The 15,612-nt window shown below is 36.2% G+C and overlaps 2 protein-coding genes across 4 annotated transcripts; both read left to right on the top strand.

Annotated features, from left to right (window-relative positions):
• Window positions 1–5: 5 nt before the first annotated feature.
• On the top strand, window positions 6–10,999 carry LOC111800926 (methyltransferase-like protein 13). 2 transcript variants are annotated; one of them, XM_023684847.1, is made up of 17 exons: window positions 109–462; window positions 1,006–1,107; window positions 1,264–1,330; window positions 1,520–1,701; window positions 1,965–2,225; window positions 3,197–3,280; window positions 3,362–3,409; window positions 3,501–3,565; window positions 4,524–4,572; window positions 4,652–4,910; window positions 7,115–7,236; window positions 7,588–7,668; window positions 7,743–7,817; window positions 8,508–8,671; window positions 9,443–9,593; window positions 9,669–9,890; window positions 10,896–10,999. In XM_023684847.1, the coding sequence occupies exons 1-16, from the start codon at window positions 109–111 to the stop codon at window positions 9,864–9,866; spliced, it is 2,262 nt and encodes a 753-aa protein (XP_023540615.1). In that variant the 3' UTR covers window positions 9,867–9,890; window positions 10,896–10,999. The 2 variants fall into 2 exon arrangements, with proteins under 2 accessions (XP_023540614.1, XP_023540615.1); XM_023684846.1 differs by lacking the exon at window positions 10,896–10,999 and having other exon boundaries at window positions 6–462; window positions 9,669–10,141.
• A 466-nt stretch (window positions 11,000–11,465) lies between these two features.
• Window positions 11,466–15,253, top strand: LOC111800928 (RPM1-interacting protein 4-like). 2 transcript variants are annotated; one of them, XM_023684849.1, is made up of 5 exons: window positions 11,466–11,892; window positions 12,039–12,128; window positions 13,550–14,176; window positions 14,421–14,609; window positions 14,961–15,253. In XM_023684849.1, exons 2-5 carry the CDS (start codon window positions 12,123–12,125, stop codon window positions 14,988–14,990), a joined length of 852 nt encoding a protein of 283 aa, XP_023540617.1. In that variant the 5' UTR covers window positions 11,466–11,892; window positions 12,039–12,122; the 3' UTR covers window positions 14,991–15,253. The 2 variants fall into 2 exon arrangements, with proteins under 2 accessions (XP_023540617.1, XP_023540619.1); XM_023684851.1 differs by having other exon boundaries at window positions 13,553–14,176.
• Window positions 15,254–15,612: the final 359 nt, after the last annotated feature.

Here is a 15,612-nt window from a genome sequence, read left to right on the forward strand (position 1 = left end):
TTTATTTTTGTCTCCGGGTTTTCTTTTGGGGCGCCAATCCCCTGCCAAAACCCTCACAGCGAAGCATAAACCTTACGCCGGCACCGGAAGGAGCTCGAAAGCACAGCCATGGGGAAAGCCGATAACATCCTCCAAACTCTCGGGGACTTCACCAGCAAAGAGAATTGGGACAGTTTCTTCACCATCCGCGGCCATGGGGATGCTTTCGAGTGGTATGCCGAGTGGCCTCAGCTCAAAGATCCACTCATTTCCCACCTTCCTTCCCTCTCCCAAACAGCGTCTCCTCAGATTCTCGTTCCTGGCTGCGGAAACTCCAGTCTATCTGAACAGCTTTACGACGCTGGCTTTCGATGCATCACCAATATTGATTTCTCTAAAGTTGCAATCTCCGATATGCTGCGCCGGAACGTGAGGGAACGCCCCGATATGCGGTGGCGTGTCATGGATATGACGAGCATGCAGGTAGCTAAGTTCATGGAGTTAAATTTGATTGTTGAAATGTTTTGTGTTGGTGCGGGATTGATTTTAGAGCAACGGAATGAAATGCATCTAGTTTACGAACTCTAAGGCATCGAAATTCCTAAATTTGTAGCTCGTAGAATACGGACTCTGCCAAAATGAAATAAGAGGAAGTTTAGAAACTTTTTTCTAATTTAAGAACCCACTGCGTCAATTCTCTTTAATTCATTCTTGTTAGATATGAACTTTGATCAAATGAAATAAGGGGACGGATTTAGGTTATATTATACCGGCTAAAGAGTATCCGAGTTATGGCTGTTGGATGAAAGTGTCCCACATTGGATAATTTAGGTAATGGTCATGGATTTATAATCTAAGAATACACTCTCCATTGGTATGAGGCCTTTTGGGGAAGTCCAAAGCAAAGCCACGAGAGCTTATGCTCAAAGTGGACAATATCATACCATTTTGGAGAGTCGTGTTCGTCTAACAATGGCTACATTTCACTTCCATACTCTTCTCCTTTTTCTGACCAGTGCTTTGCAGTTCACGAACGATACATTTGATGCTGTTGTTGATAAAGGTGGATTGGATGCTTTAATGGAGCCAGAAGTTGGTTCCAAGCTGGGAAGTCAGTATTTATCTGAGGTGCTAATTTAAAGTTATTGGGCTATCTTGACCTGATAGTTTAATTTGATTCTAATCAAGCAGTGCCATTTTATTATAGTTTCACTTCCTATCAAAAAGAGAAAAGAAAAAAAAAAAGAAATCGTTTGATCTCACTTAGATGGATTGTTTTTTCAGGTGAAAAGAGTTCTAAAACCAGGAGGAAAGTTTATTTGTCTTACATTAGCAGAATCTCATGTTTTAGGTACCATCTTAATAGAGTTTTTCGCAGATCAACTCCAAGATTTTTTTTTTTTTTTTTTTTTTTTTTTTTTTTTTTTTTTTTTTTTTTNGAGGCAACGTTGTGTTAGTATCGTGAAAAGTTTTTCACCTTGTTATTTTCTTCAGCTCGCCTTTACCAAATTTGCATTCTGATTTGTTGCTCCATCTGCAGGCTTGCTCTTTCCCAAGTTTCGTTTTGGATGGAAGATGAGTATTCATGTCATACCTCAGAAACCACCGAGTAAGCCTAATTTTCAAACCTTTATGGTGGTGGTGGAGAAAGATGAATCTACTGCATTGCACCAGATAGAATCTTCTTTAAATTTTTCTTTGCTCGATTCCCATGGAAATCAGGTTACGAATTGCCTTCTTCTTTAACTGTGAATTTGTGTTGGAATTTCATTTTTTTTTTTTTTTTTTTTTTTTTTTTTTTTTTTTTTTTTTTTTTTTNAGTGATACTTTGTTCAAGTACTTATCATCTGGTGATTACCTTTCAACTTGTTAATTTGGTTTAAAATTATTCATCATGTGAATGCTCCATCATATAAAGATATGTTATGCGGACCTTGGCTATTAATTTGCTAAAAGCTTGACTGAGGCTGCTGATCTATTTTCAGACTCGTGAACTTGTCAAAACTCTTGAGAACGAGAATATAATTCGCCAAAAGTGTTCCAGTGGTGCTGATTTGCTGTTATCTCTTGAAGACCTGCAACTAGGAGCAAAGGGGGATCTGCAGAAGCTTCACCAAGGCCGTCGGATTCAATTTACTTTAGGTGGACAAGGGACCTCCGTTTTCAGTTATAGAGCTGTACTTCTTGATGCTCGGGAACAGTCTGGCTCATTCTTGTATGAATGCGGAGTTTTTATAGTGCCTAAGGTCTTTTTCCTTGAGTCAAAGTTAATTTTATTAAAGAATCAAGATAATTCACTCGTTGCATCATCATGGAAAATTAACATTTTTTATTTGTCTAGATCCTTTGGACCTGTTAGTTGGATTCTTTTAATTTATGTTTGATTTGGAAAGGAGACTATTTTGCTATGATCGAGGAGGTTTCCTGACTTCGCCTTTTTGTGATAAAGGCAAAGTTTGTGGCATGCTAGTTTCTTCTCGATTTTGTGGAGGTTTGGCTTGAGAGGTTTTGTGATGAGGTTTGGGAGCTAGTGAAATTTAACCCCTCTTTGTGGGAGTCGGTCACTAGACCTTTTTGTAGTTATGAGCTTGGTCTTATTTTGTTGAATTGAAGTCCCTTTATGTAGCTTTTGGGACTTCCTTTTTGTTGGGCTTGTATCTTGTATGCCTGTATTTCCTTTCATGCTTATCAATGAAAGCTCGATTTCTTACCCAAAAAAAAAAAAAGAAAAAACTATGATATAATATAAAGCTTTGAATTTATTCTAGCTCAAAGGAATTAGTCACGTTATGGAGAAACTTGTCGTGCTGTTGAACTTCGTCAAACCATCTGTTTGTCAAAATGAATTTGTGAGATGAGTAAATTTTGAAAAAGCATCAAACTTCAGGCTTACTGTTGAAATATGTGTGTTCTGCATATCATGACCCTTGAGCTTTCTTAGGCACTGGTCACCCCCTGCGGAAAAAAGGAAGAAAATTATTAATGTAGGTTTTATTTGTTAGTTTGGACTTCATTCAGCATATAATTGGAATCTTGCAAAGATAACAGGGAGGATGGAAATTAGAGTACATGTTTGTGGTCTACTTCCATTATTTTGCTTTGTTTATATGCTGGAATGCATCTAAGTGGATGGTTGAAATTTCCTTTGGTTGTTTCTGCTTTTGATGCACGTGGTATTGCAATACTTTTACATGTATAATGAATTGTTATTTTTCAGACCCGAGCTCATGAATGGCTGTTCTCTTCAGAAGAGGGCCAGTGGATGGTCGTTGAGAGTTCAAAAGCAGCTCGCCTTATAATGGTATTTGCTTATTGAACATTGAAGCTCTGTGCACATATTTCTATCTATAGTATTCGTTACACATATCACCTATTTTCTCAGATTCTATTAGATGAGACACAATCTGGAGCCAACATGGATGCTATTCAGGTACTATTTGCTTTGCCTCGAATTTTTCCGTTGAGGTATGAACTGATATTGCTAACTATATATACTTTTCACATCTTTGTTGGATTTTCAGAAAGATTTATCTCCCCTAGTTAAACAATTGGCACCGGGTGAAAATGACAGTGGATCTCAAATTCCGTATGTAACATAAACCCCTATGTTTTTCCTCCTGGCTCCCTTTCTTTCCTAAGATATACGTACTGTTCTTCTTTACCTCAATTGATAAATGGGAAGCATTTTGTCATTGTACTTGGTCTTTTACATGTCATTATATCATGTTCTTTATAGTAAAGAAATTTTACATGTCATTATACACGTAATGACAGTTTAAAATCCTCAAGTTTTCTGAAATGTTGTGGTCCGGAGAACTGTGGTTGATTTAGAAAATTGAAGAGAAATCTTCATTGTATACACCTTTATTTTCATCTTGAAACTAAATAACGACTACTATTTGAAAGTTACTTGTGCTGCGCCCTTACAACTTTGTTACTGGTCAATTATCAGGGATAAATATTTGACCCTTTATTTATTTATTTATTTATTATAATAGTAATTTATTTTAATTTAAAATTAAATCTTCTTACAAGACAATCAGACAATGGGTGTATTTCTCACTGTTTGCTTGGAATAGTTCTCTTATTCCTTGAAAAGTTTATTATTTTATGTAGGCAAAATTATACGAAATAACCCTGAACTTTATTTTTGTATAAAAGATGAAGTTGTAAGATTACTATTAACCTTTATAAGTGTTTTAAAACTATTATTGGAGTAGGAAACCCATTAGAATGTTGAATGAAAAGTCGATATGTCTAAATGTTGATCTTTCAAAATCTTAATCCAGACAAGCATCCACTGCCACGTCGATTTTCTGTCCAACATTCTTACGGGTTTCTACTCCAAGTATAGTTTTGAAACGTTTAAACAAGGGACGAAGCTCAGAAGTATTTTTTATAATTTAGCCTTTTATATACAATTTTTTGTAAAATTATGTGCAGTTGTATTGAATGTACTGTAAAAAGTGACTAATTAATGCTTTGAGAATGTCCAGGACAGATTGTGATTTCCTTACACAGAATGTTGATTGTTATTGTTGCAGATTTATGACGGCAAGTGATGGGATCAAGGAACGTAATTGTGTTTTTCAGGTCTCAAATATTTCTAACGCCCAGGGAAATTGGATATCATAAGTGTCCTCTTCCTCAATTCTTACTTACTTTTCTGTAGGGTACGTCTACATTAACGGGATCGATAGTTGTTGAAGACGTGATATATGAACATGTAAGTAATGATGCGAGTCGCATCTTCCCAACGGGAGACTTGATATTTCGTCGCCTTATTTTCCAAAGAACAGAGAGTTTGGTGCAGTCGGAGGCTTTGTTGACAAGGGAAAGACTTCATGAGACAGTTTCTGGTCAGATGGACAGGAAAAGGTCTCATTCATCATCCAAATCGAAGAATAAAGGAAAGAAGAAACTGAATAAGGGTAACAAACTCTGAAATTTAGTTTAAATTATTTCGGTTAGGATGTAAACAAAAATGGTACTTCTCATTTCTTCACTAATTTTTTTCTGGAAAAAATCAGTCTATAAAACACTGATATTAGGCCGGTGTTAAAGTTGGGACTTATAGGATTGAAATTTAATTCAAGTATGGCGTGTCAAATTTGGGCATAAATACAAAAGAGAAAAAGGGAAAAATTATTAGAAAAGGGTACTGTTGGTAATCACAGCAACCCTCGAAAACTTATGGGAATCAGGTTCTCACCGGGGTAGGTAGGTATTATAGAATGCAAGGTAGGTTTTATACCCAACGTTCTCTGTCCCAAACGAGAGAATCCTAATTTTACTCCTGCGGGCATTTTGGATTCCCATAAATTAAAAGAGACTTAAGAAAATTATTAGTAGGAACCTGCTGACCCCTTTATATCCCTTTTGTTGAGGTTTATTGGGAGTGAATGTCCCACATTGGTTAATTTAGTGGAAGATCATGGGTTTATAAGTGAGGAATACTAACTCCATTGGCATGAGGCCTTTTGGGGAAGCCCAAAGCAAAGCCATGAGAGCTTATGCTCAAAGTGGACAATATCATACCATTGTGGAGAGTCGTGTTCGTCTAACATGGTATCAGAGTCATGCCCTAAACTTAACCATGTCAATAGAATCCTCTAATGTCGAACAAAGAATTGTGAGCCTCGAAGGTGTAGTCAAAAAGTGACTAAAGTGTCGAACAAAGGGTGTACTTTGTTCGAGGGCTCCAGAGAAAGGAGTCGAGCCTCGATTAAGGGGAGGCTATTCGAGAGCTCCATAAGCCTCAGGGGAGGCTTCTAGTGTACTTTGTTCGAGGGGAGGATTGTTGAGGTTTATTGGGAGTGAATGTCCCACATTGGTTAATTTAGTGGAAGATCATGGGTTTATAAGTGAGGAATACTAACTCCATTGGCATGAGGCCTTTTGGGGAAGCCCAAAGCAAAGCCATGAGAGCTTATGCTCGAAGTGGACAATATCATACCATTGTGGAGAGTCGTGTTCGTCTAACACCTTTTATATGCATAAGAAGTTGAGTTACGATTTAGTCTCCGTGCAAAGAAATTCTATGTGCTAATTGAATAGACTTGCTATACTATTGATCCATTTAACCTGTGGCCCCGTGGGGACCCGCCACGAACAAGGTGAGTATCCCCATTTAAATGGAGAATGAGGGAGAGAGTGGGGAGAGTTCGGGGATGAGGATTATACTACCCCTGATTGATTGATTTATTTTTATTTTTATTATAGTAAATAAGTTGTCGATGACTATGTTGTAATATTGAAGTTTGAAATTTTAAAAATGATGTTGGTTGAACATTATAATTATATTTTTGCTTATGGAATTTTATTGTTTTTATTAGGTTAATTTATAATCTCTTCTTTAAATAGTTTTATTTAGAATTGTCCATTTAGAAGTTTTTTTTTTCTTTTTCTTCGGAAAGAATTGTTATTATAGTTGAGAAAAAATTTAAAAAGTAAAAATATAAAAACAAAAATGGAAAAAAAAATGTAATTTTTGTGGAGATGGGAATCGGAATATGTGGCGGGGATAGGAATGGGAAAGTCTTCCTCATTCTCGCCCCTGTCCTGTCTCAGTCCCTACCCCTGCACCGCTCTGTGGACATCTAGCTTTTCACATTCATTTTTTAAGCTTTGAAGTTTAGCTTTTTGTTGTTGGTTGAATAGAGGATTAGCATTTAAGTATTTAGAGTCAAATCATTGCTTTCATATTGTATTATTTTCTACTATTTTTTGTTTTTTTTATTAAGCTAAATTCTAATCATATAATACATCCCTAGAGTCTAGCGCTTGTAATTTTAATTAATTTTCTTATTCTAATTGGATTTTTAAGTTCTAATTTTAGTGCAATAGGTTCTTACCATTTTTGTATTGAGGATCGTGGATCAAGACTTAAATCCTAGGATGTCCCTAGAGTGCAGCACTGGATCTTACAGTTTTCCCCCTCTTCTCTTTATTTTTGTGCTGTTTTTCTTTTCCTTAGTAGCTTATGATTTAATTGCTGAGCCCAAAATTTGTGAATCCGATTAAACTACTCAAAGCTCAGATTTAACCCTAAATAATCCCAACAAAAGTTCCCACCTATCCAGCATCACTCTCACTTTGTTTTCTATCTTTTTCTGTTGTTGATATAATGTGGCAGAGTCCAGTGACCAAATGAAGGTTTATCATTGCTATCTGGCAAGTTCTTATCATTTGGGGATCATTTCGGGGTTTATGTTGATATCTCAATATTTGGAGAGTGTAGCATCAGCTAGAACAACGGCAAGTTCACTGTCTTTGATCCTTCTATGATCTCTTCCTACATTGAAAGTGCAATGCAAATGTGCACTTTTCTACAATCATTTTTTCAACTTATGCATTATTTGTTTTTTCATGGAATCAAGTTTTAAGCTGTTAGAGAAGTTTGATGGTGGAAATTTAGGGTCTATTTGGAGTGACTTTCTAATTGCTTAAAAAAGAGTCATCTTAACCTGAATAACCACTTCTCAATTTTCTTTTATGTAAACAAAGCATTATGTAGAGGTCCGCTCCTTCTATCTATGTCTTGTATGTGTGCCTTCCTCTCTTGTTTCTTTCCCTTTTCGACTGAATTTAACTAGCTGTTCTTGACAGGTGAATACAGTTGTCATTGGTCTTGGAGCAGGTTTGCTGCCCATGTTCCTCCGTGCATGCATGTCTTTTTTACACATTGAGGTAATTCTTCTCCTCTACCCCCTTAAAACATGGTGAATTTTTTCTTAAATTGTGATAAGTGTAAAATGATCCAGGTGGTTGAGTTGGATTCAACAATTCTCAAACTTGCAAGGGATTACTTCGATTTTACTGAGGATGCAGATTTGACGGTATTCATGCTACACCTATGTCTAATGTCTTTTTAACTCCTATTCTTATCAGTCTATACTTAGTATTTGTCTAATGTCTTTGGAGTAAGTTTGTTCTAAGTCTTGGTTTTCATGTAAGAAACATCAGCTGATGGTGTAGAACTGCCACCATTTAAGCTGATGGGGTAAAATACATCTCATCTTTGTAGTATATTTCTTACATCCTGCATCACCTATGACTTAAGGAACTAGATTGGGATGCGAAATTAGTGTATTATCTATATTCGTTCGGGAAAAATTAGCACGAACGGAGTTTGAGCTCTTCTATGAAGTGCGTTAAACTATCACTAGACCCAAAATTTTAAACCCAAAACTTTAAACTATAGGATTAAGGTAAATTTAATCTTTTTATTGCATCCTATAAGGAAATCTAAATTTATTTTTTCAGATCAAGCTACGCAAGCACTGCCTCATAACTTTCATCCATGCAATGAATTTTCTTTTTTCTTTTTTCTTTTTACTTCAATTCTTCAAGTTCTCTACAGAAATGCAGCGGAGTTGCTATTTCTGAATGCATTCTGCCATGTCGTAAATGTCAATCCTGTGCATATTTTGACTTGGCTTTGATTTAGAGCCATCTAGATTTATTCTGAAACTTTTCTACACTGCACTTTCATGTATAAGAACGAGGGTTATCCGTTGATATTTCAGGTACATATTGCTGATGGGATTCAGTTTGTTAGAGAATTCAGAAATTCTGGGGCAAAGGATTCATCAGCAATTGTTCTCGACAATGGAAACTCATCTCGTGTAAAACGTCGAGGAGATACGAAGATTGACATACTTATTATCGACGTGGATGCAACAGACTCAAGGTAGTCTGGACTATAATTTGTGTGATATTTGTCTTTTTTTTATTCTGTCCCTCTTTAAACTAAGCCTTCATTGAGAATTTGAAAGAAGGCACTAGGACAAAAATGAAATAAAATAAAAATCCCACACAAAATTCTGATATTCCTCTTGAGCTTTCTCATAACACAAGAAACAAGACTGCCACAAAATTCTTCCCTTGGGGCCTACCCAACCTATCTCGACCAACGGACCAACACTCCAGAACAGTGAATTTGGAATAGTCAAACCTCTCCTGAGTTCTACTGAAATATGAATTCCGCCTGGGGATGGCTTGCATCAGGCTCTGCAGCCAACCGCCCCGATTCCATCTTCCACCCCGTTATATGGCAAACATATCTGGGGGGCAAACTCTCCGTGTGAGGACATCCGTGGGCCGGAAGTGCTTTTCTTTCTTTTTCGTCACACTAGCAAATAAAATCGATCATATTTCGTATATTAGAAAAAGGAACGATCCATAGGTTCAGGATTGATCTTCCTCTCGAGCTTTCTCATAACACAAGAAACAAGACTGTCACAAAATTCTTCTCTTGCCCCACTGTGGGGATCAAGGAGCACCTCCTCAATCATAGCACCATACTCCCTACCGTAGAACCCCCTCTCATACAAAACCTATATTAGCTATAATGGGAAGAAAACTTCAAAACAAGACAACCAATTGTGCAAATTGAAAAAAGATAAACGAAGGTTCGATAACATTCACGTGTAGACTCTCATTGTTTTTCTGACCTGTGTAGCTCTGGAATGACCTGCCCAGCAGCTGATTTTGTAGAAGAACCGTTTCTTCTAGCAGCGAAAGACGCCCTCTCCGAGCAGGGTATTTTTATTGTAAACTTGGTCACACGATCTCCGACCATTAACGATATGGTTGTCTCAAGAATGAAAGGAGTGAGTACAAACATTCTGGACTAGGCATGTATTTAAGCTTTCTTTTCAATTGCATCTAAATGTGTTCTTGTGCAGGTCTTTAATCACCTCTTTTCCCTTCAACTCGAGGAAGAAGTGAATGAAGTGCTTTTTGCTCTTCCTTCAGAGTTCTGTATAAAGGAGGATCTCTTCAATGAATCAGCTCTTCAGCTTGAGAAACTTTTAAATCTGAAACACCCAGAAATCAGGCAAAGCATAGTTGATGCTACAAAGAAGATCAGATGTCTGAAGTAAAAAGCTACCATTTTCACTGAAGAAGTAAGCTCATTTACTTTTAAAAATTATTGTAATGTACAGTAAGTTATATGTTTTCTTTAGATCTAAATTTATCATGGAAATGCTAGGGGGTTGAGATCTTACTTCCATCCTTAAGATTTCAATGATTTGCATTTTTGCTTAGAAAACTTTTGGTTCATGACCTTGACGTTCATGCTTATCTGATTAAGGTTTCATCTTTTCATCTTTTCATCTCCAATGAGAATTCGAACGTCTACCATTTTTATCGTTTATGTAATGGTGTTAGGCATGATCAATTATTCGAACATCTACCATTTTTTTATCTCCTACTAGAATGGCTAAAGCATGTTCATGTGCATCTCTTGATTAAGGTCTCACCCTTTCATCTCCAATGAGGATTCGAACATCTACCATTTTTATCGTTGTGTAATGATGTTAGGCATGATCAATTATTCGAACATCTACCATTTTTATCATTTAGATACATCTCCTACTAGAATGGCTAAAGCATGTTCATGTGCATCTCTTGATTAAGGTCTCACCCTTTCATCTCCAATGAGGATTCGAACATCTACCATTTTTATCGTTGTGTAATGATGTTAGGCATGATCAATTATTCGAACATCTACCATTTTTATCATTTAGATACATCTCCTACTAGAATGGCTAAAGCATGTTCATGTGCATCTCTTGATTAAGGTCTCACCCTTTCATCTCCAATGAGGATTCGAACATCTACCATTTTTATCGTTTATGTAATGATGTTAGGATAATGCATATAAGTAGAGATCTTTTGAAAATTTTGGTATCGATTGCAGATTCAACATTTAGTACTAGATGACCATATAGTTGGCTCGTCTAGTTCTTCGTTGAGTTGAGGGGCTCTTATATGCACTCAAAATTGACTCAGTTCTAACTCGATAGATTTAGAAGACGGATTTGGTTTTACGTTTTTGTTTTCTTTGCTTTGCTTGGTTATTATTCGATTGTAAAGGGCTGGCTTTTTTTCTTTCACCAATTTTGTAGGTCTCAAATCGAAAATCGATCATAGTCGAAGAAGTAGAAGATCTTGGAAAACTTTCCAAATTTGGTGATTTAATTTTTTATAAATGTTTTCTTCTGTAACGAAGATTTGTGTTGTTTTCATATGTTTGGATTTTGAATAAATATTTAAAATATTTTAACATTTAGCATTTACTACGGATTCTTAATTATTCAATTTATAAGTAAAAGTTTCCCATTCAAATATATTGTAAATAAAATTTTCAATTAAATAGATAAATAATTTCAAGAAAAACTAACCTTCAATGTTAGATTAAATGATATGGTTATTACAAATAAAATAAGAGTTGAAAGAAAATAAATTAACATTTTTTTATATATTATTAAAATTAAATAGAGAAATTAAATTTATAGCTATTTTTCAACCATTTTAACAAATAAAGTGTCGTGTTTAAATTATAATTGAAAAATGAAAAAAAAAAATACAAAAAAAAAAAAAAAANGGACATTTTAAAAAATAAAAATAAAATAAATCATAAATATATAAGAAGAATAATAATTATTTAAATATAGAAAACTGTGTGAGGTGCACACTGCACTATCAATGGGGGCGATGGAAGGGTCACTGTCCGATGATTTGAATTCTCCGGTAGTGAAGTTCTTCGTCTTCAATCATTCGTCATCGCGCTGACCTCATCTTCTTCTTTTCCGTTTTTCGATACTCTCTCTCTCTTCTTTGTGTTCATTTCTCAAAAAGATTTAGTTAAAAAGTGAAAAAATGATGCAAAATTTTTGCTCCAGAAAGTGGAGTGAAAAATGTTGCTGTCAAATCGTTTTCTTCTCCCCAAATTTTTTCATTTCAGTTCCCCAAAAGCCTCCGTTAAAAAAGTTTATGAAATTCTACAGATCCGTCTTCCAATTGCAATATTATTCGATTTCCAGAGGGTTTTCACATCAATTTTGGATCATGTTTCGGGTCCTACTTCGAGAATCTAGACTTTCGAGTCAATAATGTCGCTGAGTAAGTCATTAATTTCATGGAAGCTTGCTTTTCTTTAGCTAATTGGTTGATCGTTTTCATGTCAATGCTCTGTATCTTCTTCTATTATGGCCGTCGCTTTCGCCTATTGTGGCCAATTTTTGTTTGTTTTAACTTCTGCTGTGCAGGTTGGACTTGGAAGAAGTTAAAATAGGTTGCTCGGTTTGATTTGGGAGTACAGTTTCGAGATTTGTAGCCTTGTCCTTAGGCTAATGGCTGTGAGTTTTCGAAAGTTCTCTACATTCTCTTCGTTTGTTATTTTGTGATTGCCATGTTCTTGACTGGTTCTGAAGCGATGGAGCTTACTGAATTTCTTCGTCATCTTATTTATAAGTTGCGAACTATTGGTATCCATGTTTTGGCCTCATCTTTGAACTTTATATGCATATTTTTATGATGGTTGAGGCTTTCAAGATGGTGTAATCTTGGAATTTCTGGAGGATTTGGTGCTATTTTGCATGTTTGATCTTTCTTTTTTCGCTTTTCTTGTGTTCTGGCTGTTTATGGATGTATACAATGTAGAATCATATTCAATTGGTGTTGAGTTCAGAGATGAACAAGCTCGTTATTACGTCGTTGATCTGACTATCTTGGAGTCCAGAATTGATTTGACCTTCTCTTCTCTAGCTTACCTTAATTAATGGGTTCAACCTGTAAGCTACTTTTAATTCTCTTTCCATGACTGAGTCTTTTGAACACATTATGTATCTTACTGAACTTTTTAAAGAAAAAGTAATTAGTTCTGTCTTTCTAAGACTTTGTCAAAGATTCAGTCAAGCCCGTTTCTCCTGTCATAAAGAAGAGACCATTTCCACTCCAAGAATTCCTTTAAGATGTCCAATGCCCATGTTTATTGTTCTGACTCATGTGGGAAATCTTATTGATACACAATTAGTAGGCGGTACCATCATGGTAATAACACGAATTTGATACTATACTATTCAGAAACTATGGTAAGTAATTGGTATTGCTTTTAATGTCATGGCTGACAGCATGAAAGAAGATGGTTATCCTTAGTTTCCACCATGAGCAAGCTCATCTTTCATGAGTTTTGAATTTGGTTTATATATATAAAGTTGTATGCTTCGAAGGTAAAACAATACGTGCTGATTGCATATCGTCATTTTCTTTCACATGGATGGTTTTGTAACCTCTTCATAGATTTGTTACCATCTAGCTTTTAGGGACTATAAGGAAATTCCTTACCGGAAGTTTTGAGAAGTTGCAGGAATCTGCATGAATTGGAGGATCATATTTGTGTTGCATGTAATTTTAGAATATGCATGAATTGGAGGAGGATCATATTTGTGTTGCATGTAATTTTAGAATATGCATGAATTGGAGGAGGATCATATTTGTGTTGCATGTAATTTTAGAATATGCATGAATTGGAGGAGGATCATATTTGTGTTGCATGTAATTTTAGAATATGCATGAATTGGAGGAGGATCATATTTGTGTTGCATGTAATTTTAGAATATGCATGAATTGGAGGAGGATCATATTTGTGTTGCATGTAATTTTAGAATATGCATGAATTCAATCCAGTTTAGAACCATGAATCTAGTTTCTTTGCTTATGGTTGGTCCACTGAAAATGATTTAGCAAGAATGAAAGACATTTTCATCTTCCCCTGCAGCAGAGTTTGCAAGTACCAAAATTTGGGAAGTGGGATGATGGGGAAGATGTCCCGTATACGACCTATTTTGACAATGCAACAAAGGCTATATCCGAGAGGTTGAGTTCAAATGATCCTCTTCCCCGAGTGGAGATTTCGGAGCAACACAAAACTCGAGAAGGTGTTGTGAAGAGGCAAACAGAGTCTCCATCTCACCGGGATGGTTCGGAACTTCCTGGTCAAGATTATGACAGTTTAAAATCAACCACGAGTCGGGGTCAACAAGCATTAAGGCAAAAGTACACTCAAGAAGATATGAGCTTGGAAGATGGTAACACGAAAAAACGCCTTCAATCTCCTTTGGACCATCGAACAAGGGGTCACGTTAGCTTTAACTCCCCTCTTCATCAACGCCAGGGGAACAACACGGCCACTGTGAGAAATGGCGCAGCTTCTGATGGCAACATAGAAAATCCATCTCTCCAAACACGACAGCATCCAAGGACCGAAGCAAAAAGCGTTGTACCATCTTCGCCGTTACGTGACCGTAGGGGTTCAAGCTCACCTAAAGGAGGTTGTCATGATGGTATAACTCCCTTGACTCCTGGAAGATCACGTCAACAATCCGCTCCTCGGGGCATTGAAACTGTAGTTTCTTCTTCTCATTTCCTTTTCTTTGTGTTTAATTGCACAAGTAGAGAGTCATCAAAAGATTTCAGTAACAATCAACCAGCTAAAGGTTGATAAAGAAAATGGTGTTTTGAGTGTCTTAATTTCCAGATTTGTTCTTTAGGTATTATCAGGTCTTTTGAAACAAAAGCTGCCAAGAAATTGCTGAAATCAAATGGTTCATGACTTTGAATGACACGATCTCTTATGTTTGAGCTTGCAGCCTGATCGTAGCCCCACAGTTCCAAGATTTGGTGACTGGGATGAGAGCGATCCAACATCATCTGAGAACTACACAAGTATTTTCACCAGAGTACGTGAGGAGAGACAAACTGAGGAAGGAGGTTTTCCGGTGGGGACTAACATTTCTCATGCTGACGGTCGTAATCGATCCGATGCCGAAAATTCTAAGGTACATAAATCCAAGTCAATAGATTACGATAAATTTAATCTTTTCCTTATTGAGGACTTAAAAATTGCACAATGTTGAAGAAGTGGTTATTAATATTCGTTACAGTGATTTGATAACTCGATCTCTTGCTTTGATATCATGTAAAATCACCCAAAACCGCAAAAACAAATTTTTGGGTTCGGTGATTCAACCACAATTGTCGTGTTTTCAACACCTTTTCACCACAATTGTGCACATGTTTAGCCATTTTATGCAAACTTTTAGGTGGAAAAAGTTAAAAATCTTTTTTCCTTCAATATTTTCTACGGAGTTGGTAAAAGTTTAGTGATTTATTCTTTGCCTTTGGTACAGAAATGTTGCTGTTTTCCATGGGGAAAGTGACTGCGGGGAAGTTTTTGTTCTTCCAGTAAGGAATGAAAATGATGAGAAATTGTCGTCTAATGGAAACCCGCGTGCCAGCAGGTACGAATCGATAACCATTCTGGAGGAGTTAGAATTTTAAGTGATTTCAAACTTTGATTGATTGATTGATTTCAAGTGTATTTGTTATTTAGTATTCCTTGAAATAGAATGATTGGTTTCAAATCCTATTTTTACTTTTATTGGCTCTACATAGATGAATTTGTGAAATTACCATTTTACTATTATTTTGCATATTATTAGTGAAGTTCTTATTGTTTTTCTTATTTCTAGTGGTTATTCACCAATTTAACGGCATCGAACTCATTTTATTTCAATGGATGTACTTTTATAAATAGGCAAACACACTACGATGTTGAATTAAGTAAAGCTTCTTTGGTAAAAATTTACACGACATGTTAGGTTTCTATTAACAATTAAAATCTGGACTTTGAGGAATGTGAACCAATGTCTTCCCCTCACTTAGTGACCTCTCTCCCTATTCTACTGTCCAAAACATGTTGAGGCCGCTGCTTTTTCAATATCAAATGGAAGTTGTCTGGTGGTAAAGTGGGCGAGACAATCATACGCTCGGTGAGGAAAG

The sequence above is a fragment of the Cucurbita pepo genome, chromosome LG08 (genome assembly GCF_002806865.2).
Source record: "Cucurbita pepo subsp. pepo cultivar mu-cu-16 chromosome LG08, ASM280686v2, whole genome shotgun sequence".
In the NCBI taxonomy this organism is placed as follows: Eukaryota; Viridiplantae; Streptophyta; class Magnoliopsida; order Cucurbitales; family Cucurbitaceae; genus Cucurbita; species Cucurbita pepo.